Source organism: Oncorhynchus nerka, linkage group LG14 (assembly GCF_034236695.1).
Source record: "Oncorhynchus nerka isolate Pitt River linkage group LG14, Oner_Uvic_2.0, whole genome shotgun sequence".
Classification (NCBI taxonomy): domain Eukaryota; kingdom Metazoa; phylum Chordata; class Actinopteri; order Salmoniformes; family Salmonidae; genus Oncorhynchus; species Oncorhynchus nerka.
Window position 1 is genome coordinate 67,543,947 of NC_088409.1, and position 25,161 is coordinate 67,569,107.

A 25,161-nucleotide genomic window follows, 5' to 3' on the forward strand; every position below is an offset into this window, starting at 1 on the left:
CTCTCACACACACCGTTGTCTGGCGCTGAAGACGTGGATTTCGAATTAAGGCAGCCCCCCGCACCTCTCTGATTCAGAGGGGTTGGGTTAAATGCGGAAGACACATTTCAGTTGAATACATTCAGTTGGACAACTGACTAGGTATCCTCCTTTCCCTAACATGTAGCGCAGCACTATTACCATATGTGATTTACAGGAGACGTCGGTGGTCTCATCTACCTGTACAGATGCAAAAGGAGTCTCAGACATCTCCTTAGCTATAGCTTCTCTGTACACTTCATACATACAATACAAAAGTTTGTTTTGGATTGTGCTTGATGTACCCTTAAAAATGGGTTGGTCGTCATAATGCCTTTGTAGCCTGTAATCTTCTTCACGCATGGTCTCAAAAATACACCTGAAAACGCCTGGGTTCAAGGAGTCGGCCGACTCGTCATGGCCTCGCAGTGCTGTCCCACAATTGCCACAATTTAATATATGCTATAATTGTGTCAAGCACGTACCTATTCTCCTCCCTTTGTTGGTTGTGAAGGTTGATGGCTCGTCTATATGTCTAGCTGAGCCACAACGTTTGATTTCCCCAGTAATCCCAGTTTAACAGCGTTATATCTGATGCACAATTATCATGTATTCAGACCTTTTTCATACAGATGTTTTCTAATTTCCCTTCATATGACAAGAATTGAAAAGGATTTGCCAGTAGATTGTCAACGTGATGCATGATGATGACTGCTTGTCTAGCTTTCTAGCTAAGATTTTGAAAGTATGATGTTGACATGATCAGTCCAATTAAAGCTACTGTAGATCAAATGGGATTTTACCCCATTTTATCTGTGGCCAATGACCCTGAGCCTTCTTCGATGGGCACTTCTAATATAACTCTATGGCAGCAACCAAGGGGCTTGAATTTTCAAGCTCTCCCCGTAGAATTTGCGGTGACGTAATGTCCCCATGAGTGACAGAACACTGAGCCAATAACGGCGCAACTAGAAAACATAACCAGCCATTCCGCTCTCTATTTTCCGCTGGGCGCTCCACCACCACAGAGTGCACTGAGCAAAGCTGAAACACCTGCATTTTGGAGTTGTCTTACTCAAGAAAGCAAAACAAGAGACCGTGTTTGTATGCCGCTTTATTAACTCAATATTTTTCATTTTTTACATTGCTTCTCAATGACTATAGCCACTGATTATGGAATAGTTACACAATTGAAATAACTGCTGACCCTCATGGTCATTCTAGTTGTTATAGATTTCCGGTGTGCTGAGTGTTAATAGCTTAATCAGTTTTAGCAATAGCAATAAAAAATAAAATAATAATAAGAGTATGCAATACATCTAGAGTTGTGCTTTGAAAGAACACACAACTTTAGGCTAAGATGATCGAAATAAACTTTCAGAAGGCCTCACACGGTAATGACACAAAATGGACAGCCATTTCAAAAACGTGTAGCCCAATAGCCTACAAAGCAGGAATACGTACCCTATAGTCCAAGAACGATTCGTGAATATTGCATATACATGTGTTGATATACAGAGGCTATTGCAACACTTTTGCAACTTGCAACTCGATTGGACATTATGTATCACTTAATGGCAACATTGTATCGGAGTGTTTAAAGCCGGAGCGGAAGGGCTAATGGGGGAGGGGTGGAAACGAGGGCTGAAACAGACTGTAGGCGAATGTATGACAGAAACACAGACAACGAAGCCGGTCTCGACGGTTTCTCCAAGCGGCAAAGGTAGCATAGGCGTAATTTCAAGACATAACTTTTCGTGTAACGTTATAGGCTGGCTAGTCTTATTGTCATTACCATCCCATCCGAGACTTGACAGTCAGGAAAATATCGACTTCATGTCTGTACTCTACACAGGGGTCGTCTGCATAGGAACTGATCAACGCATAACGAGACAAACACGGTGCCCAAAATCACTTAAAATGACTTTTAAGGACAGGAGAGGATCATTTATCTGAAGATGGCGACGAAGATGATAATTAATCGTAACCTGACTGATGGGCGGTCACCAAAGATTAATGACAGTGGGTTAGACTGTTGAAGTAGGCGAATAAAATGTAGCCTTCGCTTCTTCAAATAGTTTCTCTAAACTAGAGAGCTTGATCAAATGGCATCCTAGTCTACTCACTGATCTAATTTGTCATTCACTTAGTTAGGAATGTAAATCAATGAGCAGAGAACCAAATATTTCGGTGACACAATAGAATTCCTCCTGACATGGCTTCTGTAGTCTAGCCTAGACTACACACTCGATGCTGCGCAGTAATAAAATAAGTTGTGTCAACGATTTTTGGACACACAATAAACTACTGGATATGTTTCACACGAAGTCCATCGCTGATGCTTTCTTCGCTGACCATCATTTGAGGGGTTTGATTCTTTATGCTACACGGAAAGAACATTGCCGTGTCCAAGTCGCGCGCCCTGGACAAACCACACACAGCAAGCGGCTAGCAGCTTACACGGAACCTGGTTTGTTCTTACCACGTTGGAAAGAATGTACCAAGAATGCATGCTAATAAGAATGTAATAAACCATACATACCTGGGTTAACATTGTTGTATGTCGCTGTAGATCAAATGCAAACAAAATGTCTTGTCCTTGCTCGACTGCAGCCCTGTCCTGATTATCTTCAATCGACAAAATGGGTTATTTTAGGAAAATAAATGTCGACGTTCTAGTTTACAGCAAAGCGTACGTCACAAAGGTCAACATTTAGCTACTAGACATTATATCATTGTCACCCAGTTGAAATATAGCCAACTATGTTGTTCGATCCACAAAATGTTTAATGATAAACCATTGAGCAACTGTCCTAGAATGCAGACAAACAGCGAAAATGTACTTTTCTTTGATAGTCTCTCTACGAACAATCGTCAAGCTGTTTTATGATTTAAAAAGCAATGAAAAGTACACTGACTCGTGAGGGTGGGAGATTCGCGAAACGATCACATTCCATCAGTGACATCACTCCCCGGAGCAGGACAGGAACGCTTAACTCAAAAGAGGACAGCAACCCCCGTTTCGTTGATGGGGTGAAGGAATACTATCTAAATTAACAATTGGAGTATACGAAATATGCCTAATTGTAGCACAATATTATAATACTATAAAACATTTGCATGACACATCTAAGAACAAAACGTACAACATACAGCGTATCCTATTGTGGAACACCCCTATCCAGTCAGATGGTTGAATCCGTCCGTCATCTAGTAGCCTACGACACCGAACAGTAGAATACCTTATAATATCTCCCGCGAAAACTCGGCAATAGATCATGGAGCACAGGTGCCCTCATTCAATTTGAACTGTTTTGAAGCTCCTTGTTTTTGGCTTTGAGAAAGTCAACAATGTGAGCTATGTAGAATCATAATTCAATTATGTTTGTGTCAAATGGTTAGCCCTCTGCTCAAGTGTTTACAAATATTTCAACATTACAACGTGGTGTTTGGCTAGACAAGCCTACACTGGCACAAAAACATTCCATAGTCTACCAGTAGAGGGTGTTGTAACACTTGTTACCTGGGACAGTGGCCTCTCACTGTCTCACTTTAAAATAGTAAAGGCAGGCCCAGTCCAGTTACACTGAAAACCTGCACACAGAAAAATGCAATTACAAAGTTCTTTAATAGATCCTGCACCACAATAGATGACATATCAGCTGCAACAGCCTTAGTCAGGTAATCAGACATGTCCAGAAACAACAAAGATAAGTCTGTGGTCCAGTAGACTCAGAAACCTCTACTGTAGCTTTGAACCCAAATAGCATTATTGGAAATCGAAAATGTTTCAATTAAGCAGGAAACAGCAGAGGGAGCACGCCCCGTTTCACTTCGACGGGACCACAGTGGATGACAGTGAAAAGCTTCAAGTTCCTCTGCGTACACATCACTGACAATCTGAAATGGTCCACCCACACAGACAGTGTAGTGAAGAAGGCACAACAGCGCCTCTTCAACCTCAGGAGGCTGAAGCAATTTGGTTTGGACCCTAAGACCCTCACAAACTTCTACAGATGCACAATTGAGAGCATCCTCTCGGGCTGTATCACCGCCTGGCATGGCAACTGCACTGCGCGCAACCGCAAGGCTCTCCAGAGGGTGGTGTGGTCTGCCCAACACATCATCAGGGGGCACACTGCCTGCCCTCCAGGACACCTACAGCACCCAACCCAATGTCACAGGAAGGCCAAAAAGATCATCAAGGACATCAACCACCCGAGCCATTGCCTGTTCACCCCGCTACCATCCAGAAGGCAAGGTCAGTACAGGTACATCAAAGCTGGGACCGAGAGACTGAAAAACAGCTTCTATCTCAAGGCCATCAGACTGTTAAATAGCCATCACTAGCCGTCTAACACCCAGTTACTCAACCCTGCACCTCAGAGGCTGCTGCCCTATTATACATAGACATGGAATCACTGGTCACTTTAATAATGTAACACTAGTCACTTTAATAATGTTTACATACTGCTTTACTCATTTCATATGTATATACTGTATTCTATTCTACTGTATTTTAGTCAATGCCACAAAGACATTGCTTGTCCAAATTATATATTTCTTAATTCCATTCTTTTACTTTTAGACTTGTATGTATTGTTGTGAATTGTTAGATAATACTGCACTGCTGGAGCTAGGAACACAAGTATTTCGCTACACCCACAATAACATCTGCTAAATATGTGTATGTAACCAATAACATTTAATTTAATTTGATAAGGCACGAGGGGTTGTGGTATATGGCCAATTTACAATGGCTAAGGGCTGTTCTTAGGCACGACGCAACTTGGAGATACAGCCCTTAGCCATGGTATATTGGCCATATACCACAAACCCCTGAGGTGCCTTATTGCTATTAAAAACTGGTTACCAATGTAATTAGAGCAGTAAAAAATACATGTTTTGTCATACCCGTGGTATACGGTCTGATATACCATGGCTGTCAGACAATCAGCATTCAGGGCTCGACCACCCAGTTTATAAATAAATATATAACATAAAATGTAATAAAACTAATAAATACTTGAAGTATGACAAAACATCATTTATTTCATTGATGCGGAGTGCAGCTTTTAGTCCCCAGGTAGTGTGTGTGTGTTACATGTCCCTTCCTCCCCAGGGGTCTCTGTATCTGTTGAAGCTGATGACCTGACAGTGAAACTCTGTCAGGGGGCATGGCATTGGTGTCACTTCCTCCCACTGGCCCCGCCCACTGTGGTACACTTGGACTTCGTCAGTGATTTCATCAGGTGAGTAGTCTCCTCCCAGGATGTAGATTCGGTTGGCCACGCCCACGGAGCCTGCGTTGAACCCGGCACACTCGAACGACCCCTCCCCTTGCCATACACACGTCTCTGGACAGAAACTGTACACCTGGACAGAACACAGAACACAGGACTCAGACTGGTCAGGTGTGGTGAGTTGGTGTTTCGTAGAATAGTTGTCAAGTTTGTTTTAATGACAAAGTCCCCATGTACTGTATCTATGTCAATAGGACCTGCCTGATTAAATGAAGGAGGAATAAATATAAAGACTTATAGATGGAGACATCAATCAATCAATCAAATAATCAATCAACAAGTCAGTCACCTTATACGTAGACAAGTCACAGAGGTGTAAAATGTTGTTGACGGACACAGCCTTGACCAGGGTGGCGTGGAAAAACTGACCAAACTCTGCCACCATGTGGCTCCACTGGTCAGAAACAGCATCGTAGCGCAGGAAACAGTCCAGCGAAGGGTTGAAGGAGTCCGATATCTCCACTGACGAACCCAATGTGTAGATGATGCTGCCGCACGCACTGGCTTCTGGGTAATACGAGGACACAGGGAGGTTTAGAGGTATGTGTGTGTATGTGTGTGTGGGTTTCTATATTTGTGTGTGGGTGTCTGTGTGTCTGTGTCCATTTGTGTATGTATGTTTCTGTGTGTGTGTTCCGTACCTGGGTAGTAGATAGCAGTGGGCAGAGGGCTGACGGAGGTCCAGGTTTTGGCCAGGGGGTCGTAGTACTCCACCTACAGACGATCATCATCATCAGAACCATCATAATCATCATCATCATCATCTTCATTCTCACCTCCATTAGGCTAGGAGTCCCCTCCCTTTCTCCTCTGGTCCTCCCTCCTAGCACATACAGTCTGTCCAGGGTGGTGATGGCTGTGTGCATGGTACGGGGTTTCCCCATGTCCGGGGCAGGGGTGCAGGTGTGTGTGACTGGGCAGTAGCACCAAACCTCCGCTGTCGCCTCATGGAATGGCTCTGCCACGTGAAGACGCACCGTGCGACAACAGTTGCCACGACAACCACCTGTCACAAACAACTTAAAGAGAGGAGAGGAGATATAAAATAATGATAGTTGATCGAAGCGTAAATTCAGTTGTACCACTCCACTATGTGTTACTGCCTGTGTGCGTGTGCATGTGTGTTTGTGTTTGTATACCTTCTCGGCATAGCTGGTGAGGGAAGAGCCTGAGGGGTCAGGGGTCATACTAAAACCCGCCCCCTGGCCCTGAGGTAGCTCTCTCCATTGGTCTGTGTCCAGGCAGTAACAGAAGCTGTGGTGTATATCTCCGTTCTCCTCTGTCTTGTGGATGTAGATGTAAGACTGTGTGGTGGCTGGTCTGGCGTCTGGCAGTAGACCACTGAGCTGTGTCTGTCTACTCACTGCATCACTGACCAGACTAACACAGAGTTGGTCCCCTGAGAGGAGATTCTCAGTCCGGGCCAGGGCCTGAACACACATACATAATACATTTTGACTGGTAAGAATAACCATGCATATGTGTATGTGTGTGTGTGTGGGGGGGGGGGGCATGCCTGCGCCTGATCCTGCATGCGTGTGTGTACCTGCAGGGTGTGTGTGGGTACGTGATGTAGCCGTAGCAGTGCTAGGAGCCGTGGCAACAGCCTCTGTCTGGTCTGGAGGTCGTGACTTGTCCACCTCAGGGATGACCTCACCGCCACCTCCTCACTGGGCACGCTCAGACTGTCCGAACCCAGACATAACTCGAGCACGCCCAACTGGGAGGACAGGAAGTAAATCAGTGTCCCAATGTTTTTTTTATTTTTTTTAATTTTTTTTCCCCCACCTTTATTTAACCAGGTAGGCTAGTTGAGAACAAGTTCTCATTTACAACTGCGACCTGGCCAAGATAAAGCATAGCAGTGTGAACAGACAACAACACAGAGTTACACATGGAGTAAACAATAAACAAGTCAATAACACAGTAGAAAAAAAGAGTCTATATACAACGTTAGTATTTAAAACCCATCCAATGCTTTTAAATCCTTCAGGGGGAGTGGACCCATGCACACTTCAGGAGAAAAGGGTTTGGGGGAGTGACAGAGTGGATAGTGACTTTCTCAAAAGCTAAAGTGAGACACAGAGGGATGTATTTACCTTAGCACTAACACACCTAATTCAACTTGATGATGAGCTGATATGTTGAATCAGGTGTGCTAGGGCCCTTTTATTTCAATGCACAAACGTCTTTTTATGAGTCTCAATGAATGACAATGGAAACTTATCAGAGTGGCTCCTCACCGGCATATCCAGGAAGTCTGTAGTCGTTGAGAGGTTGTGGAAGTTCTGAACTACAAACTCATTGGCCTGCTGGAGGAGGGAAGCGGAGCCATATCCCTCGGCGAGGGCCAATAGCATCAGGCAGTTGGAGAGCTCCAGGGTTCCTATCAGGAAGTCACTGCATGCTCTGAAGAGCACAGACACCTGGGAAATGGAACACCGGTCAATATATCAACATCACCTCTCAAGTTTCTGAATGGATTTGACATACAGTATGCATCTGACCCAGATCTAGTGTTTGTTCCAAATGCCACCCTCTTCCATTGATAGTGCACTACTTTTGACCATGGTCCATAGGGCTTTGGTCAAAAATAGTGCACTATGTAGGGCATAGGGTAGGGTGCCGTTAGGGTAAGGGTTACCCCTGATGTAGTGTACCTGTAGGAAAGAGGCGAGCTGGAAGAGCATGTCTACGTTTTCGTGGGTGACGACCATCTCTCCAGAGTAACAGAAGTCCAGGAAGCAGCGCACGGCTTCTGGGGACTGGTTACCCAGGGTTACCATCCTATCACCACACTCACGCATGTCCAACTCAAACATGGCCCTGCAGACAGAGAACCTTTAGAGCACACACACACACAGATGCACGCACACACAAACCCACACACACACACCAACCTGAAGAAGTCGCTGCAGGCTGCCAGGACACAGCGGTGACAGGGGAAGGTCTGGTCCTGGACTGTTATAGTGAAGTCAAACAGTAGGCCTCGCTCTCTGAACGATCTGAGCATGCCCAGTAGCTGCTGGCTGTGAGCCTCTGACACACACAGCTCAGACCTGTGCTCCGGAACATAGGGAATACTGTTGGGAACGTAGTCAGTTCCCTCGGACCGGGGGTCGGATCCCTCAGACCGTGGATCCATGATCACTCCAGTGTCTGGGACAGAATCAGGAAAACTTTATCAGTTTTATGTTCTAAGATTATGCAAACTAGGGGCATCAACTGAGTGAGAGAAGAGGAGAACGGGAGGAGGAGGGGAGGAGGAATGACTGATAGCAGCAGTGACTCTATTCAGCAGTGACTCTATTTATTAAGTGGAGATCTCGCAACAATCATTCTCATGATAGCACATTGGTAGTAGTCAGTGATAAATATCAAAGCTAAATAGGCCTGGGTTTGGTTAAAACCCTGGATGGGAGACCAAGGCATAGCTGTAGATACATCAACAGTTCAGTAGGAGGTTCTGCCCAGCCTTAACCATGGAAACTCATACTTGAACATTTATATGCAAATACTTTATTTTTCTCAAAGTAATTGTCAAGTTTTTATATGTTGACTTATAAAAAACAATGTGAAACCTATAAGAAAACATTTATTTTGTAGAGGTTACATTCTCAGAACATAATTCATATATTTTGTCTCTAATATGTCTTACGATGTCTTTTTAGGAAATGCACCACAATAATGTATTCAATTATGTATGTCATATAAGGCATATAAGTTAACACATATACAAATACAGCACTGACATATAAGGAAAAACATACATTTGACCAGATCCTTGTTAGATTACTTCTTAGATGTTTGTACAAATAATGTTCTTCTGCTTTACAATATTCTTATTTGATTTTCATGATTATTTTCCATATGGGGCCTGTGCAAGCTCTATAACCTAGTAGTCTGTCTATCGATCCTTACTGTGGAGCTGGTTTAGTTTAGGAGTCAGGGAAAGAGATGGATGATTGACAGAGGGAGAGGGTTAAGAAAAACATTTGCATGCAGTCTACCTTATTATATCTCAACTGTCTGTAAACGCACGGAGGAGGTGTCTACATGTAAATTATTATTTGTCCCAAAGCAGTTCAGTAGCATTGCTTCCGTGCCTTGTTTAGTATCATATATAGAGTGAATCACAAAGCAGACTATTAGTTCGCTTACTGATTATAATAAAGTATTTGACTAGCACTAGCTCGGGAAAAACAAAAACGTTCTGTCCATAGATTTGATGAGCTGATCAGATCCGATGTTTGTAAACAATGTTGTGTGCGTGCTAATAACTGTTTCAGCACTACGGACAGCTCTCTTACCTACCGGAAGAGCGAAGCAACGCGAGGACATGACGTGTAAATACTCAACGTGCGACCTCATTCCAAAGATTTCAAGTATCAAGTATTTCTTCATTAGAAAAACGAGGGTCCCATTCTTCGATTGTGTTTTTTGTTTTGTTGTCTCAAATAATGATAATTTAATTAGGTAATGTTGCACACATTGAGCCCTGCATATAATATTCTTTATGTGAAAATATTTTTCTTAATTGGGTTTATGCTCCAACCAGGTTTGATATCAATGAAGAATCACTCATTAACTTGACACACCCCACAATGAATGTGGAATAAAACATTTATCATTCTTCCTGCCATGTCAACTAGTGGACAAATATTACAACACACCTATACTGTACATATATACACCTGTCAATCTGTAGATGTATTAGAATGGCACAAATTAAAGAAAGGAGACAAGGAGTTTAACAGCTATAGACAGTTGGGAAGTGCTCATCTAGTAGATCAGATCACATCTTGGTACTCCGTCCCTCTGCCGGTACTTCCTTATTCTGTGTTCTCTGATTCCATGACACCCCTGTGTGTTCACCCTCTTCCTCTTCCAAAACCGCCACCACCACTTCTTCGATGATGTCATCAGGGTTGTCGTAGCCGCACTCCTCCCAGCCCACGGAGGGGGCGATAGGGTCTGCAGGGTCAGGGGTCGTTGCCACGGTGTTGAATGCGACGAAGCCCACTAGGATGATCACCAGAGACACCATGTACAAAGCTGAGAACTACACACACACCAGATGTGCTATATGAGATTACACATTAACAGTCATCAACACACTGAACAGGGTCACGGTGACCATTTCTCTTCAGGACTAAGAGGTTTTAAAATAAGGACAGCAGTGTCCTGTGACAGGACAGCTCTAGTGGGATGGATCCTGCTATCTCTGTTTCTGTTCTTATCACAACTGCCTCCTTGATCGCACAGGGATTAGAATAGACTAGTTTGAAAGAGATTAGAGTGAGTACAGACATAGTACTGCAGCAATCAATCAATCTATCATCCATCATTGGAGTCATCAAATCATTGATTAACTAGTCTCTTTATCTATTGAGAAACACAATCAGCAACTGAACTGTCAAATGGCTCAACCTACTGTACCTACTATCCCCAGTGTGTGTGTGCTGTGTGTGTACTAACCGTGTATTGAAAGAGAAACAGGCCACAGAAGAGGCTGAGGAGGTCTGCAGTGAGCAGGGAGAGGTTGACTGCTGTAGCACTGGTCTTCTTGACCACTATGGGCATACAGCTGTACAGGGTGTACATACACAGGGCATAGCCAGCAAACAGCAGGCCTGGGGAGAGAAGAATTATACATGATAAAATGAACATTGTTTTCCCAGAGTATGGCAGACAACAGCATTTCTAATATTTTTTTCTTATCGCTCCTAATGTGCATCTGTCTTTTTACTATTTTATTATGTGTTTTCATATCTGAATATTATTGATCCTTGTCTGTGTAATCGTTGATGATGCTTGTGGTGATAAAACAATTTCCCAAGTTGGAATCAACAAAGTACTAATATCTTCTACTTATACACTGGGCATAGTCAGCGAACAATAGGCCTGAACAGAAAAACACAAACATTATACAGGGCAAAAATCATTATAAACAAGGAAGATCAACTTTTGCAGATCCAATAAAACACAAGATAAAGAGCAGCAAAGAGCTGTGGAAACTGTTCTTCTGCAAGCTGACACAGCAGACATTCTGAACTCTCTGTAACCTTGCCACCACCACTTCTGTAATCCTAAGAGTGGCCTGAGGTGGCCTGAGGTGGTCTAGTCGTTACCACTACCGAATCCCAGACCCACAGCTACTTTGTAACAAACCCTCTCCTTACTTTCCTTCTTTTACGCTGTCCTATCTGTTCAATAAAAAAATGCATACAAAATATCGAATGTACAGGTAACTGCCAAAATAAAGGAAACACTAACATAAAGTGTCTTAATAGGGCGTTGGGCCACCACGAGCTGCCACAACAGCTTCAGTGTGCATTAGAATATATTCTACAAACATCTGGAACTATATAGGAGGGATAAGACACCATTCTTCCATGAGAAATTACATAATTTGTTGTTTTGTTGATGGCAAATGCTGTGTTGGGTGCCGCTCCAGAATCTCCCATAAGTGTTCAATTGGATTGAGATTTGGTGACTGAGACATACACACACCCCCTTTAAACCCCCTATGCTCCTTTGAGACCCCTCTTTCAAAGTCACTGAGATCTCTTCTTCTAGCCATGGTAGGTAAAATAATGGGAAACTCTGCATTTTTATACATGACCTTAAGCATGATGGGACGTTAATTGCTTAATTAACGTAGGAGCCACACCTGTGTGGAAGAACCTGCTTTCAATATACTTTGAATCCCTAATTTACTAAAGTGTTTCCTTAATTTTGGCAGTTCCCTGTATATTTTATTTTGTGGTACTAACCAATTCTCCAGTCCCATTGGATGTTTGCCACATTGTTATGCTCCAGAACGCCCCTGTAGCAACACAGCAGATCACTCAAATCAACCACATTCCCATTCTACTACCTTCTCCCTGAACATGCACACACATCCACATGCAGATACATGTGCACACACACACTTACAGTTGTATGCCACTGATGAGTGTGCCAAACAGGCCGACCATGCCTAGGAACTCCACTCTGCTGAGGTGTTTGACGGTGTACTCCTGACACACATTAGACACAGCATATAGACTGGCACTGAGCAGGACCAAGCCATCACCTAACAGAATGTCTGAGGCTAGGAGAGAGAGAGGAAAGGATAGAGGCAGGAGAGGAGATAGATAGAAGAGGAGGATGAGGAAAGAGATGAGGTCAATATGTTACTATTTATTATATGAACTGAGAGATTAAAGTAATGAATTAATGAATGGAGTGGGTTCTTACTGGATCCCAGGTCTCGTCCAGCCAGTAGGTCAGCTCCCACCATGGCCCCCACCCCCAGCAGACAGACACACACAGAGACGTAGTGCACAGGTCTGTAGCACGTCTTCAGGAACCAGCAGGAGAGTATCATCAACACGGGGATCACAAAACAGTCCAGCAGCTGGAAGACAGAGAGACACACCAGAATAGTCACATACGTCCAGAAGGCGAGGTCAGTACAGGTGCATCAAAGCTGGGAACGAGAGACTGAAAAACAGCTTCTATCTCAATGCCATCAGACTGTTAAACAGCCATCACTAAAATAAATACTTATTTTCCACCATAATTTTCAAATAAATTCATTAAAAATCCTACAATGTGATTTTCTGGATTTCTTATCCTCATTTTGTCTGTCATAGTTGAAGTGTAGCTATGATGAAAATTACAGGCCTCTCTCATCTTTTTAGGTGGGAGAACTTGCACAATTGGTGGCTGACTAAATACTTTTTTGCCCTACTGTAACTCAGCACACACGCACGCATACACCCATACCCACAGGCAGGCAAGCAGGCACGCAAGCTCAAACACACACAAAACAAAAACATACAGGCATACACACACACACCCTCTCGTAGTTCTGACCTGTATACTGGTGAGTGTGGTGTACTGGTAAGCCTTAACCACAGTGTAGTTAGCCTCGACGTCCACCAAGCCTAGTAGGAGATACTTCCACCACCTCTTCTTTAAAATTGGAAACATATTTTCATCCCCTACAGCACGTTAGGAGAGGGTGGCCTGGAGGTTATTGCACTGCTACACAATTATGACATTTTATAGAGTTGACAAATGTAATATTCTGACGAGGAGCACCCTGGGATAATGTGTGTGTGTGAGAGAGACTACCTGTTCTTCAAAGCAGAACATTGGTGTGCGTGAGTGTGTGTGTGAGAGAGACTACCTGTTCTTCAGAACAGCACGTTGGTGTGCCTGAGAGTGTGTGTGTGTACCTGTTCTGAACAGCAGAGCGGTGGTGTAGGTGAGGCAGAGCAGTGTGTAGCTCATGAAGCTCTGAAGCATGGGCGCATCCACGTGGTAGTCTGAAGCCAGGTACTGGGATGTTACTGCTGTGCCGCAGATGAGAGCAGCCAAACCCTGACTCATAGCAACTGTCTTCACCAGCTGCCTGTTAGGACAAAGGTATACGTGAAGAGGAAATTCAGCAACTCTTGGAAGACAGTGGACATTGATTAAGCTGTGTATTTATTGGTAAAAGCAACATGTTTTGGCCCTATAGCCTTCATTAGAGTTTCAACACAACTCCGTCCAGGCTACTGTATGCCAGCTGCCAGGGACATACACAACTCGGACTAGGCTACTGGACAGTGGACACATTCTTGGACATTGAAAGACCTCCACTACATCACTATATGTCCCAAATGGCACCTCATTCCCTATATAGTGCTCTACTTTTGACCAGAGCCCATAGGGAGTTGGTTAAAAGTAGTGCAGTATATAATGGATAGGGTGCCATATGGGATCCAGATCATCACTATTATAACATCTCTCTCTCTTTCTAATTGAGTTTTCTCTCCTCATAGACTCACCACGTAAACACTTCTTTAGGGTTGAACTTCAGAAGCTTCCGGATAATAAGGCATTTTCTATCATCATTGTTGCTGGGGTCTGTAGCTATAATCCCCTCTGGGTCTTTCTCAGCCATGTTGTCTCACTGTAACAGTGGGGTACTGGAATGGGGAATACACTGCTGTGTGCTGCCTGGACTGAGGCATTTTCCTTTCTACTGTGCTACCTGGGCTGAATGATTAACAGTGTTCTCTAATCAAAGTGCAAAGATCACTTAGTGCTTTTAGTAGTGATGAAAGTGGCTGGTACAATGAATGATGGATAGGAGAGGACGGCTGTGTGGATTTAAACATATGAATGAAAGTGGGTGGTACAAAGTGGGTGAAAGTGGGGTGTGTGAAACTGTGGGAGTTGGGTTGGGGGGTATTTAGATCAGTGATTACTTAATTTCAGCCAGGTAATTACTCCAAGGAAGGAAAGGCTTGAATGAAGGAATAGAGAGGAAGGCTGTGTGGATTCAATCAGGGTCCATATCCCTTCTCTATGTTACTCACTTGTCTCCAAGTCACATAGCTACTGTACATATCATGTACTGACCTGTAATAAAACTCAGTGGTTCCATGGCAGTCAAAAGCTAAATTTAGCACTGGCCCAGCCACGGCAACTGTGGCCTCCTGTATGCATTTTCCAACACCTGCAAAATCCTATTTGGTGCAATGTCTTAAGTGCAAAGAGCAGCACATAAAAATGCAGATAACATGTCATGACACAATACTGTAATCTGGCCAAATATTTAGCCTTTTTTATCTACATGTCTATTTTTATTGCGCTAAATAAGAAGCTCCATGACCTAATCCCCTCCAACCACACACTCGCGAGATTGCGCGAGGAGGGCACAAATTAGAGGAAACATGGCGACGTCGAATTTGTTAAAGGTAAGAGCCTCTCACGTCAGCATTTTACCCGGATTTGAAGATTTAATTATGCGCCCCGATGACCATAGTCTGGATGTATATAAGTTAATGAAGGAGTAAAAAAAACAAAACAACGGACACTGTTTGTCAGCTTTTATTTTTGCACTGAAGGAAACAGTATTTCTTGCTAGTTAGCTAGCATGGGATGCTAAGACTAGCTAGCCAGCCATCTGGCTAACGTGCAATTGAGTTGTCACCGGCATAACATTTCGTATTTTAAATTGACAGTTTGTCAGTAATATCATACACAGTTCATTGTAGTATCTGTCCACATCAAACTGTAAGAGAATATGCAGCAGGCTTGTCCAAGGGGTGGAACAATCAGCTGAATTGGCAAGCTAACATTAGTTCCGTTTGACAGCTCTCCAGCACAATAACGTTAGTGTTACTAGCTAGCTAACTAACTACATATTACAGTCTTGACTGTTACAGATTTATCAGAGTTGGGTGCAACTACACTGTTGACAATGTAGTCTGTAGCTAATGTTTTAGTTGAAGCAGGTTTTATTTTAGCGAACTGGATCATTGTAACGTTATGTTTTAAAATAATAGAATTATAAAAATTACTATTTAACATGCGTTCATTCTGAACAGCGTCAGGCAGTAGCAAGTTACTGAGTAATGGGTTAGTAAGTATGAACTGTGTTCGTTCTCTGGCGCTATCCAAAATGAATTGTTTTAGGTACTGGGTAGTGTGGTGGAGAGTAGTGAGTACATGGTCATACTCATATGGCACGAGACAGAAGCAAACAGGTGTGTCTACTTGAAATTGTCCAAAAATAAACACTTCATTTTCTGTTGCAAAACATTTTCGACAATGTGCACTAATGAATACGACCCTGAGTAGTAACAGTAGTATCATCTGTCTTCAGAATAAAGGCTCCTTGCAGTTTGAGGACAAGTGGGACCTGATGAGGCCCATCGTTCTCAAGCTACTGAGACAGGAGGCTGTCACCAAGCAGCAGTGGTTTGACCTCTTCTCGTAAGACACACACACTGCATCACACTACACCAAACTGCAAAACAGACACACACAAAAACCCTATGCTTATTACTGTGTGTTGCAGAGACGTCCATGCTGTGTGTCTGTGGGATGATAAGGGCCCAGCTAAGATCCACCAGGCGCTCAAAGAAGACATCCTAGACTTCATCAAACAAGCTCAGAATGTAAGTGGGAATGTGGGTTACAGGGGAAGGATTTTGGTAAGGTGTGAAATCACATTTGAGTTTGGAATGTGCTGTTCACACACACATGCTTGCGTACACACACACACACACACACACACACACACACCGCTTTCCAGTACAGTGATGACAGTTGCAGGCAAGAGGCTACCCTTAAACTCCTGACCTCTACCTATGCAACATACCTCTGACCTGTGTTTCCATGGCAGCGTGTGTTGAGTCATCAGGATGACACAGCGTTACTGAAGGCCTACATTGTGGAGTGGCGAAAGTTCTTCACACAGTGTGACATCCTGCCCAAACCGTTCTGTCAGCTGGAGATCACACTGATGGGGAAGCAGGGCAGCAACAAGAAGTCTAACGTTGAGGACAGCATCGTACGCAAGGTGATGAGAGTGGGGAAAGGAGGAAGAGAGAGGGGAGAGATGGACAATGCTCTTCTTTTTGATAGCATGTGTCAATTGTCTCATCCTGCTTACTTACACTCTCTCTTTTCCTCTATCTATACCCATCGGCTTCTCTTCTAGTTGATGTTGGACACATGGAACGAGTCGATCTTCTCCAACATAAAAAGCCGTCTTCAGGACAGTGCTATGAAGCTGGTTCACGCTGAGAGGCTGGGAGAGGCTTTTGACTCCCAGCTGGTTATAGGAGTACGAGAATCATACGGTAGGACATACACACACTTTTATATGGCAAGTTTTTGTGAAGTATGGTATGTTGACTGTGTGTGTGTGTGTGTGTGTGTGTGTGTGTGTGTGTGTGTGTGTGTGTGTGTGTGTGTGTGTGTGTGTGTGTGTGTGTGTGTGTGTATAGTCAACCTGTGCTCTAACCCTGAAGACAAGCTCCAGATCTACAGAGATAACTTTGAGAAGGCCTACCTGGACTCAACTGAGAGGTTTTACAGAACACAGGCCCCATCATACCTACAGCAGAATGGAGTCCAGAACTACATGAAATATGTAAGGACTGCTCTCTCTCTCTGTGTGTGTTGGAGAGAGTGCGTGTCCGTGTGTTGTTGTTGTGACAATTTCTTAGTGGGTGTGTATACATTCACTGATCGTGTGTGTCTTGCAGGCAGACACAAAGCTAAGGGAAGAGGAGAAGAGGGCAGTTCGATACCTCGAGACTCGTCGTGAATGTAACTCTGTCCAAGCAGTGAGTAAACAGACTGTTTACCCATGAGTCTGTATAGACTGGTTTTAACTCATATTCACAGTCAACAGATGATGAGGTAGATCAATGTCAGTCTCTAATGTCTCTTTCCAGCTGATGGAATGTTGTGTGAACGCTCTGGTGACGTCGTTTAAAGAAACCATCCTGGCCGAATGTCCCGGCATGATCAAACGCAACGAGACAGACAGTGAGTAACACGTTACAGTACTACTTTTACCCACCAGCCTTGGGACCGGTTGTAGAGGAGGGTCCTTCTTTGTGTGACGTTAATGTCCTTCACCCTGCAGAGCTCCACCTGATGTTTTCCCTGATGGATAAGGTTCCTAGTGGGATAGAGCCCATGCTGAAAGATCTGGAGGATCACATCATGAACGCTGGGCTGGCTGATATGGTGGCTGCTGCAGAGACTATCACTTCTGTATGTACACACACACAGATCTGTCTTACTATACTTGTGAGGACTTTTTGCAGACCAACAATTGATTCCCATTCAAAATCCTATTTTCCTTAACCCTAATTCTAATCCTAACTGATATGCCTAAAATGTCCTCACTTCTCTGAATTTGAGTTGGTTACTATTCTTGTGAGGACTTCTGGTACTAGTAAAATATAGTATAGTAAAACATGTACACACTCAAAATCAGCTAGTATATCTGTATGTTTTTCTTCTTATTCCTGTGTGTGTAGGACTCTGAGAAGTACGTGGAGCAGCTGCTGATGTTGTTTAACCGTTTCAGTAAACTGGTGAAGGAGGCTTTTCAGGACGACCCTCGATTCCTCACTGCCAGAGACAAGGTAACACACACACACACACACACACACACACACAGTGAGAGAAAATGGGGTGATTGGAGAAGACTGAATGGAGGAGCAGAGAGAAAGGGGGGATGGGGAGGAGAAGGGATGGACGGAGGAGAAAAAAGGGAGATGAGAGAAAAGGGGGTGAATGGAGCAGATGGAGAGAAAAGGGGGGTGGGGGTGGGCGGAGGAGGAGAAAAAAAAAGTGGAGAGCGGGAGGTTTGACAGTTCTGTGTTTCTCTCCAGGCCTACAAAGCTGTAGTGAACGATGCCACCATCTTTAAACTGGAGCTGCCCCTCAAACAGAAAGGGTAAGACAAACCTGGGTTTTATGTTTATATTTATTCCTTGGTTATGGGTTAGTATGGCTGCTGGTCCACCCATCACGAAACTTTAGCTGCATCCTGATTCTTTACCCTTTTCCTTAGGGTGCATTTTCACACTCCCCATCATGGATTTAAAAGCATATGATTTGTGTAACAATTGGCTGGAGGTAGTTTCCATTATTGTCAAATTCACGCAAGAAAGTGTGCAAGTGTAGACTTCGGAGAAAGGGTGAAGAATCGGGATGCATCCATAGACTTGAATGTAGATGCCTGTTTTAGTAATTAGATTTCTATGTGTACTATTCATATGTGTGTCTCTCTACAGGGTAGGTCTGAAAACCCAGCCAGAGTCGAAGTGTCCAGAGCTGCTAGCTAACTACTGTGACATGCTGCTGAGGAAAACCACCCTGAGCAAGAAACTCACCTCAGAGGAGATAGAACTCAAACTCAAAGAAGTGGTGAAGACTCTACCCTAGTACTGTAGAATGAGCCCCCATTCTCAAACACTTAGTCTTGGATTGGTGTAAACATTGGCTGTTGTGAAATCCATGACGAGAAGGTGTAGAATTAGGATGCAGCCGTAGTCTTCTATCCTGTTAATCCTGAACTCTTCTAGCTGTTGGTGTTGAATTATGTTCAGAATAAGGATGTGTTTTCTCTCTCTCCCTCCCTCCCTTCTCTCTCTAGTTGCTGGTGTTGAAGTATGTTCAGAATAAGGATGTGTTTATGAGGTACCATAAAGCCCACCTGACCAGAAGACTGATCCTGGACATCTCAGCTGACAGCGAGATAGAAGAGAACATGGTGGAGTGGCTCAGGGTAAAAACACACACAGTCTCTCTCTCTCTCTCGCTCGCTCTCTCGCTCTCTCTATACCCCCTTTTGATTGTGTTTTTTTCCCCTGGGTCGTGTCTGTTTGTAGGAGGTGGGGATGCCTGCAGACTATGTGAATAAGCTGGCCAGGATGTTCCAGGACATTAAAGTATCGGATGATCTCAACCAGGTCTTCAAGGAGATGCACAAACACAACAAGCTGGCTCTACCAGGTAATGCACACTTGCTCTACGAGGTAACAAACACACAGACCTATGGCTTGAGCTTGTGTGATTATTAACCACTGCCTCCATACTCTTCCTGCTGGTGTACCATAGTAATGCACTAATACTCTCTGTCTCTCTGTTTCTCTCTCTCCTTCCTCTCTCTGTCTCCCCCCTTCTCTCTGTCTCTCTCTCCAGCTGACAGTGTGAATATAAAGATCCTGAATGCGGGGGCGTGGTCGAGGAGCAGTGAGAAGGTTTTTGTATCTCTGCCTACTGAGCTGGAGGATCTGATCCCAGAGGTAGAAGACTTCTACAAGAGGAACCACAGCGGGAGGAAACTACACTGGCACCACCTCATGTCCAATGGCATTGTGAGTGGGAGATACAGACACAGAGAGATAGAGACAGACAAAGTGCACACACACTCAGAAATATAATCCGTGGAAAAACTACTATCACCTCATGTCCAACGGAATACTAATCTCCCTCCTCTCCCTGTGTGTGTGTGGGGGGTGTATGCCTGTGTGCGTGCATGTATGTTTAGATCACCTTCAAGAATGAAATGGGTCATTATGACCTTGAGGTCACAACCTTTCAGCTGGCTGTCCTATTCGCCTGGAACCAGCGGCCGCGGGAGCGAATCAGCTTTGAGAACCTTAAATTGGCTACCGAGCTGCCTGATGCTGAGCTACGACGCACACTCTGGGTAACACACACACACTCTCTGGGATTGGCACTCATGCCAATATAAATGCAGTTCATACACAAAGAAGAGCCTGAGAGAACAAACAAATGACCTCTTTCTTTCCCTCTCTGCTCTCTCTTCTCTGTCTCTAGTCTCTGGTAGCATTCCCTAAGCTGAAGAGACAGGTTTTGTCCTATGAGCCTTCAGTCTCCTCCCCTAAAGACTTCACTGACAGCACCCTGTTCTTCATCAACCAGGACTTTTCTCTCATGTACGTAGCGACAACACTAGCTTTGAACCCACAACAATGTGTTAGCCCCCAGAGCTAAATAAAGGCATTGAATGTAATTAGCATTACAACATTCTGGTAACTTGCCACAAATTCCCACGTTTTCAAAAAATTACTTATTGAAGCATTCCAGATTTTCCTTCTTTTTCCAACCTGATTCCAGGAATCTCTGGAATTTCTGGAAAACCTGGGATTTTGGGAAAGATGGGAGAGTTTTGCTACCTTAATTGCACCTCACTGCAACCGCTGTTGGTTTACCATGTTGATTCATGTTCTCTTTAGTTAATGAAACTAACTGTATGTATTCTAACTCATCATTCATTTTGGAGAAGTTTGAATGTTGATGAAAGCTATATTGTCATGGTTTCCTACTGAAGACCTGGATGGGATGGACTGTTGCGGAGCAGTTTCAGGTGTGATTTCTGATGGGATATTGAGTTCTTTAGTCTCTGTTTCTTAGTAAAAACTCCAAGGTCCAGAAAAGAGGCAAGATTAATCTGATTGGTCGATTGCAGCTGACCACGGAGCGAATGAGAGAGGAGGAGAACGAGGGCATTGTCCAGCTGAGAATATTAAGAACCCAGGTAATGTTACAAGTTTAAAGGTACAACTTGAGGAACCTGTAGTTTCAGCACCCCCCCCCCCCCCCCCCCAAAGACTTAAATGGCGCACTACTACCTTCCACCCTGCAAGCCTAGAGTGAAAATCATAACAATACCAGTTGAATGTGTGGCGCAACATTGAGTAAAGATATAATGCTGTACGTTGTTTAACCCACCTCTCTCCAGGAGGCCATCATCCAGATTATGAAGATGAGGAAGAGGATCAGTAACGCCCAGCTACAGACAGAGCTGGTAGAGATCCTTAAGAACATGTTCCTGCCCCAGAAAAAGATGATCAAGGAACAGATCGAGTGGCTCATCGAACACAAATACATCAAACGGGACGAGACTGACATCAACACCTTTATCTACATGGCATAGAACCCACTTACCTGGACTGGAACCACCTACCTACCTACTGCTTGACCTGGCTGGATCCTCACTGCTGCAGGAGGAAGAGGAAACACAGGAAGAGGAGGGAGGGAGCAGTGGTTGTTTCAGAAGAGGAAGTCTCTCTGTGGCCGGAGGGGGGAGGGAAGGGGCAGGCCAGTTAGTTGTATGAGATAGATGGTGTAGTCTTCAGACTGTGGCGCCACCCGGGGGCCAGGAGGAGGAGGACAGTGGGGCTGACTGACAGTCTCAGTATCACAGTAGAGACATAATTAAATAAACAAACTCTCCCTGCCTTACCCTCCTTACGCAGTCCGCACAGAGACAGACAGACAGGAGGCCTAATGGACTAGTAGTCTATATCATTATGGAGTGGACATTGAGAGGAGTGTATTTTGCCAAATGTACTGTGTGTGTATGTCTGCACCTTGACAGCTTGCTGCTCCTTAGAAGTCTTGCAATCATCTGAGGTCCCGTCACACGTGTGTGTGTGTCACTTTTCCCTCCAGCTCCACCCCCCCAACTGCCACATCCCTCAGAGGTCATGGCTCCTTACGTATCAGCCAGTCGCAGGGTGAGAACAAACGAGACCATCACTTTTCTGTTTCCTACCTTGTAGGTCAGTGTGTCTGAATGGTTTTATATATCACTTTCATTCTCCTTCTCAATGCTCATCTTTATTTTTGTGAACTGTTGTGTGTATCGTTTGTAAATGCTGCACAGCGTCGTCCATTCGATCGATTGAAGTCACAAAGCTCTCTAGCGATCTTGGATTCTCCTGTACCTCTCCTCTTCTTTCTCCCCCATCCATAGCCAGTGCATGATATGACAGGTGTATTGTTGTCAGACCATGAGTGGGTGTCATGACTGTTCATGACCCAGGTTTCTTCCCAAATGTCACCATATTCCCTGTATTAGGGTGGCAGGTAGCCTAGTGGTTAGCAAGCTGGGCCAGTAACCAAAAGGTTGCCGGATCAAATCCCCGAGCTGACAAGGTAAAAATCTGTCGTTCTGCCCCTGAACAAGGCAGTTAACCCACTGTTCCTAGGCTGTCATTGTAAATAAGAATTTGTTCTTAATTGACTTGCCTATATTTAGAAAATATAAATAAATACTTTTGGGGGCAAAAAGTAGTTTTAAATTCCCTATAAAGGGAAAAGTCATTTGTTTCCTATATAGGAAAAAATAGTTTATATTCTCCTTTTATATATAGAATAGTAGAATCCCTCCAGTGCAATATCTAGAGAGCCCCAACTGCTGGAGCACTTCCTGTGGTGAGAGGTTATGTTGCTAAAGAAATGGCATTGCAGTGTTGCTATTAATGTACCCTACCCACCACTTTTTACAGAAGATTGTGTGTTGCAGTATATGAGTGGGGTGAGGATGGAAGAACTAGAAAAGTGTTGGGGCCGTGTGTTGTTGACTTGTTTATTTATTTAATTTGTATCAATGTGGTTTGTTTGTATGAGATTGTATGCGAGTGTTTGATAAATAGGTCCGGTCTGTAGCGGGATACTAGGTGTACATAGCCACTTATTAATGTTACATGATGAAATGTATGAGATGACTTAATAACACTATCCCTCTTTGACTCTTTTTTTTTTGTTTGAGTTTTGCTATTGACATTGGGATAATGTTATAGTGTGGGAAATTAAATTGTGCCCCCTATTCCCTATATAGTGCACTAGTTTTGACCAGGATCCATAGCCCTCTACTGAAAAGTTGTGCACTATGTAGGGAATATGGTGCTATTTGGGATGCTGGCTAGGTAGCAATTTCCTCTTTTCTCTCACTGAATTGAATGCAACCACATTGGAATCAATTTAGACACCTCAAGACAAAGTGATTGTCAGACGAGGGAAACATTACTTGGGATTTAGCAGTTATGAATTGTTTGGGCATGATGCCATGGCTTTACTTCATCCTACCATGTTTCATTCATACACACTACATATCTACCCAGTACTGTATAGTCCACTGTTCTACAGTGTACACCTATGAGAAACACACATACACACATACTGATTATTGCCAAAATAGTTCATTGTTCTATCAGATGATGTAATGTGTGGATAACTCTTCTACTACCTGTAAACTGTTGGCAATAAGAGGCTCTCCACATGAGCTAGTTACATTTCTCAACAGACTGACTAGTTCAACTTTTGAACAGTTACTCTGAAGGATATCAGCGCTTTGTGAATAAAAAGTGTGTGTTAAAATCATCATTGACAGTTTATGCAGTTATATCGTCCACTGAATGACATTGTGTCCAGCAGGTAGACTGGTTTTAGTACCATTGTTGTTTTTCATGTCTTCCTTCCCTGGTATCTGACGTTAATGGTTATGCATCACTGCTGTAGTTGTTGCATCAAAACAACCTGGAGAAGAAGAGTGTCTCAAATGCCACCCTATTTCCTATTTAGTGTACTACTGTTTGACCAGGGCCAATATGGCTCTGGTCAAAAGTACTGTACTATATAAGGTGTCATTTGGAACGTTGGCAAAGTGTTATTATAGTTTAGTAATTTAGCAGACACTCTTATCCAGAGTGACTTACAATTAGTGCATTCTTCTTAAGATATGTTATCAGAGTAATGTAATGTACTTAATGTAACTCATTCTGATAAACTTAGCACTTCTCTGGATTTTAGCCATGTTCAACAATGTTTTAAGATGACAATTTTTGCTACTTTATGAGTAACAACAAATGAACAGTATTAAACTAGGACATAAACTCAACTTTTGTTGTAATAATTCATGTTTTTCTCTCTGCACAGAAATGTCAGGTAGAGCAGGTCTTATTGTGTCAAGAGACTAGACTGACATCTTGCTTCAGTTTTAAGTGTGGTTGTGATGATGGTAGATGCATGTCTTATGATTACCCATCTATCTCTTCCTCTCCTTCCATACTTGCATATCTGGAGTACCTAGGTTTTATTGATCATAACATTACCAGATGAATGTGTGTCCCTACTTTGAAAAAAACATATATATAATGCTGTATATTGTTTGAATGGGAGTATTCTGGCTTTTGGGCTCAACTTCTTTGATGTGCTGCATTATTTTTTTGTTTTGTTCATGACTCTGCTTTTTAAAAAATATAATTTATTTCCTGGCTAATAAAAACTGTACTGTAAATAGAGTCATCTCCGCTGCTCTTGGTTCCCTTTGTCTTCTGATGATTTCTATAGACAGATGAACATGTGCTTCTTCCTCTGTGTACTTTGATAGTAGCCTTCCTGTATGTTAACATGTCATTGCCTCTTCCAAGAGGTCTGACACTTTATGGCACAGAAGATCATCTGTTATTGGCATTTTATTTATTCATAATATATATTTGTTAACTAGGAAAGTAAGTTAAGAACAAATTCTTATTTACAATGACGCCAAATCTGGACGACGCTGGGCCAATTGTGCGCCACCCTGTGGGACTCCCAATCACGGCCGGGTGTGATGCTGCCTGGATTCGAACCAGGTACTGCAGTGACGCCTCTTGCACTGAGATGCAGTGTCTTACACCACCGCGCGACTCGGGAGCCTGAGTAATAACCCGTAGCTATATTTCTTTCG

General features: G+C 43.5%; 4 protein-coding genes across 7 annotated transcripts in view; 1 reads left to right on the forward strand and 3 right to left on the reverse strand.

Moving 5' to 3' along the window:
- The window catches only part of LOC115141741 (PHD finger protein 23-like), an 18,069-nt gene extending 15,158 nt beyond the window's left edge, over nucleotides 1-2,911 (reverse strand). The window contains exon 1 of the mRNA XM_029680900.2: nucleotides 2,561-2,911. Within this exon, the coding sequence (XP_029536760.1) occupies nucleotides 2,561-2,572 (12 nt within the window). The 5' untranslated portion in view covers nucleotides 2,573-2,911. The remainder of the gene's footprint in view (nucleotides 1-2,560) is intronic.
- A 67-nt stretch (nucleotides 2,912-2,978) lies between these two features.
- Nucleotides 2,979-8,607, reverse strand: kbtbd3 (kelch repeat and BTB (POZ) domain containing 3). Its single transcript, XM_029680902.2, has 9 exons — nucleotides 8,222-8,607; nucleotides 7,982-8,147; nucleotides 7,565-7,747; nucleotides 6,868-7,041; nucleotides 6,461-6,751; nucleotides 6,098-6,340; nucleotides 5,963-6,035; nucleotides 5,611-5,828; nucleotides 2,979-5,394 (listed from the first exon to the last, which is right to left on the reverse strand). Exons 1-9 carry the CDS (start codon nucleotides 8,464-8,466, stop codon nucleotides 5,119-5,121), a joined length of 1,869 nt encoding a protein of 622 aa, XP_029536762.1. The 5' UTR covers nucleotides 8,467-8,607; the 3' UTR covers nucleotides 2,979-5,118.
- Nucleotides 8,608-8,899: 292 nt separating this feature from the next.
- Nucleotides 8,900-14,331, reverse strand: LOC115141743 (solute carrier family 35 member F2-like). 4 transcript variants are annotated; one of them, XM_029680905.2, is made up of 8 exons: nucleotides 14,147-14,331; nucleotides 13,550-13,725; nucleotides 13,185-13,312; nucleotides 12,564-12,723; nucleotides 12,261-12,417; nucleotides 12,098-12,150; nucleotides 10,800-10,954; nucleotides 8,900-10,343 (listed from the first exon to the last, which is right to left on the reverse strand). In XM_029680905.2, exons 1-8 carry the CDS (start codon nucleotides 14,260-14,262, stop codon nucleotides 10,104-10,106), a joined length of 1,185 nt encoding a protein of 394 aa, XP_029536765.2. In that variant the 5' UTR covers nucleotides 14,263-14,331; the 3' UTR covers nucleotides 8,900-10,103. The 4 variants fall into 4 exon arrangements, with proteins under 4 accessions (XP_029536765.2, XP_029536763.2, XP_029536764.2 ...); XM_029680903.2 differs by having other exon boundaries at nucleotides 8,900-10,383; XM_029680904.2 differs by lacking the exon at nucleotides 12,098-12,150.
- A 671-nt stretch (nucleotides 14,332-15,002) lies between these two features.
- LOC115141744 (cullin-5-like) lies at nucleotides 15,003-24,737 on the forward strand. Its single transcript, XM_029680906.2, has 19 exons — nucleotides 15,003-15,061; nucleotides 15,973-16,082; nucleotides 16,168-16,267; nucleotides 16,495-16,671; nucleotides 16,813-16,954; nucleotides 17,102-17,247; nucleotides 17,363-17,443; nucleotides 17,555-17,648; nucleotides 17,749-17,879; nucleotides 18,149-18,256; nucleotides 18,506-18,570; nucleotides 18,911-19,043; nucleotides 19,273-19,404; nucleotides 19,508-19,631; nucleotides 19,821-19,996; nucleotides 20,170-20,331; nucleotides 20,463-20,581; nucleotides 21,060-21,183; nucleotides 21,388-24,737. The coding sequence occupies exons 1-19, from the start codon at nucleotides 15,038-15,040 to the stop codon at nucleotides 21,580-21,582; spliced, it is 2,343 nt and encodes a 780-aa protein (XP_029536766.1). The 5' UTR covers nucleotides 15,003-15,037; the 3' UTR covers nucleotides 21,583-24,737.
- Nucleotides 24,738-25,161: the final 424 nt, after the last annotated feature.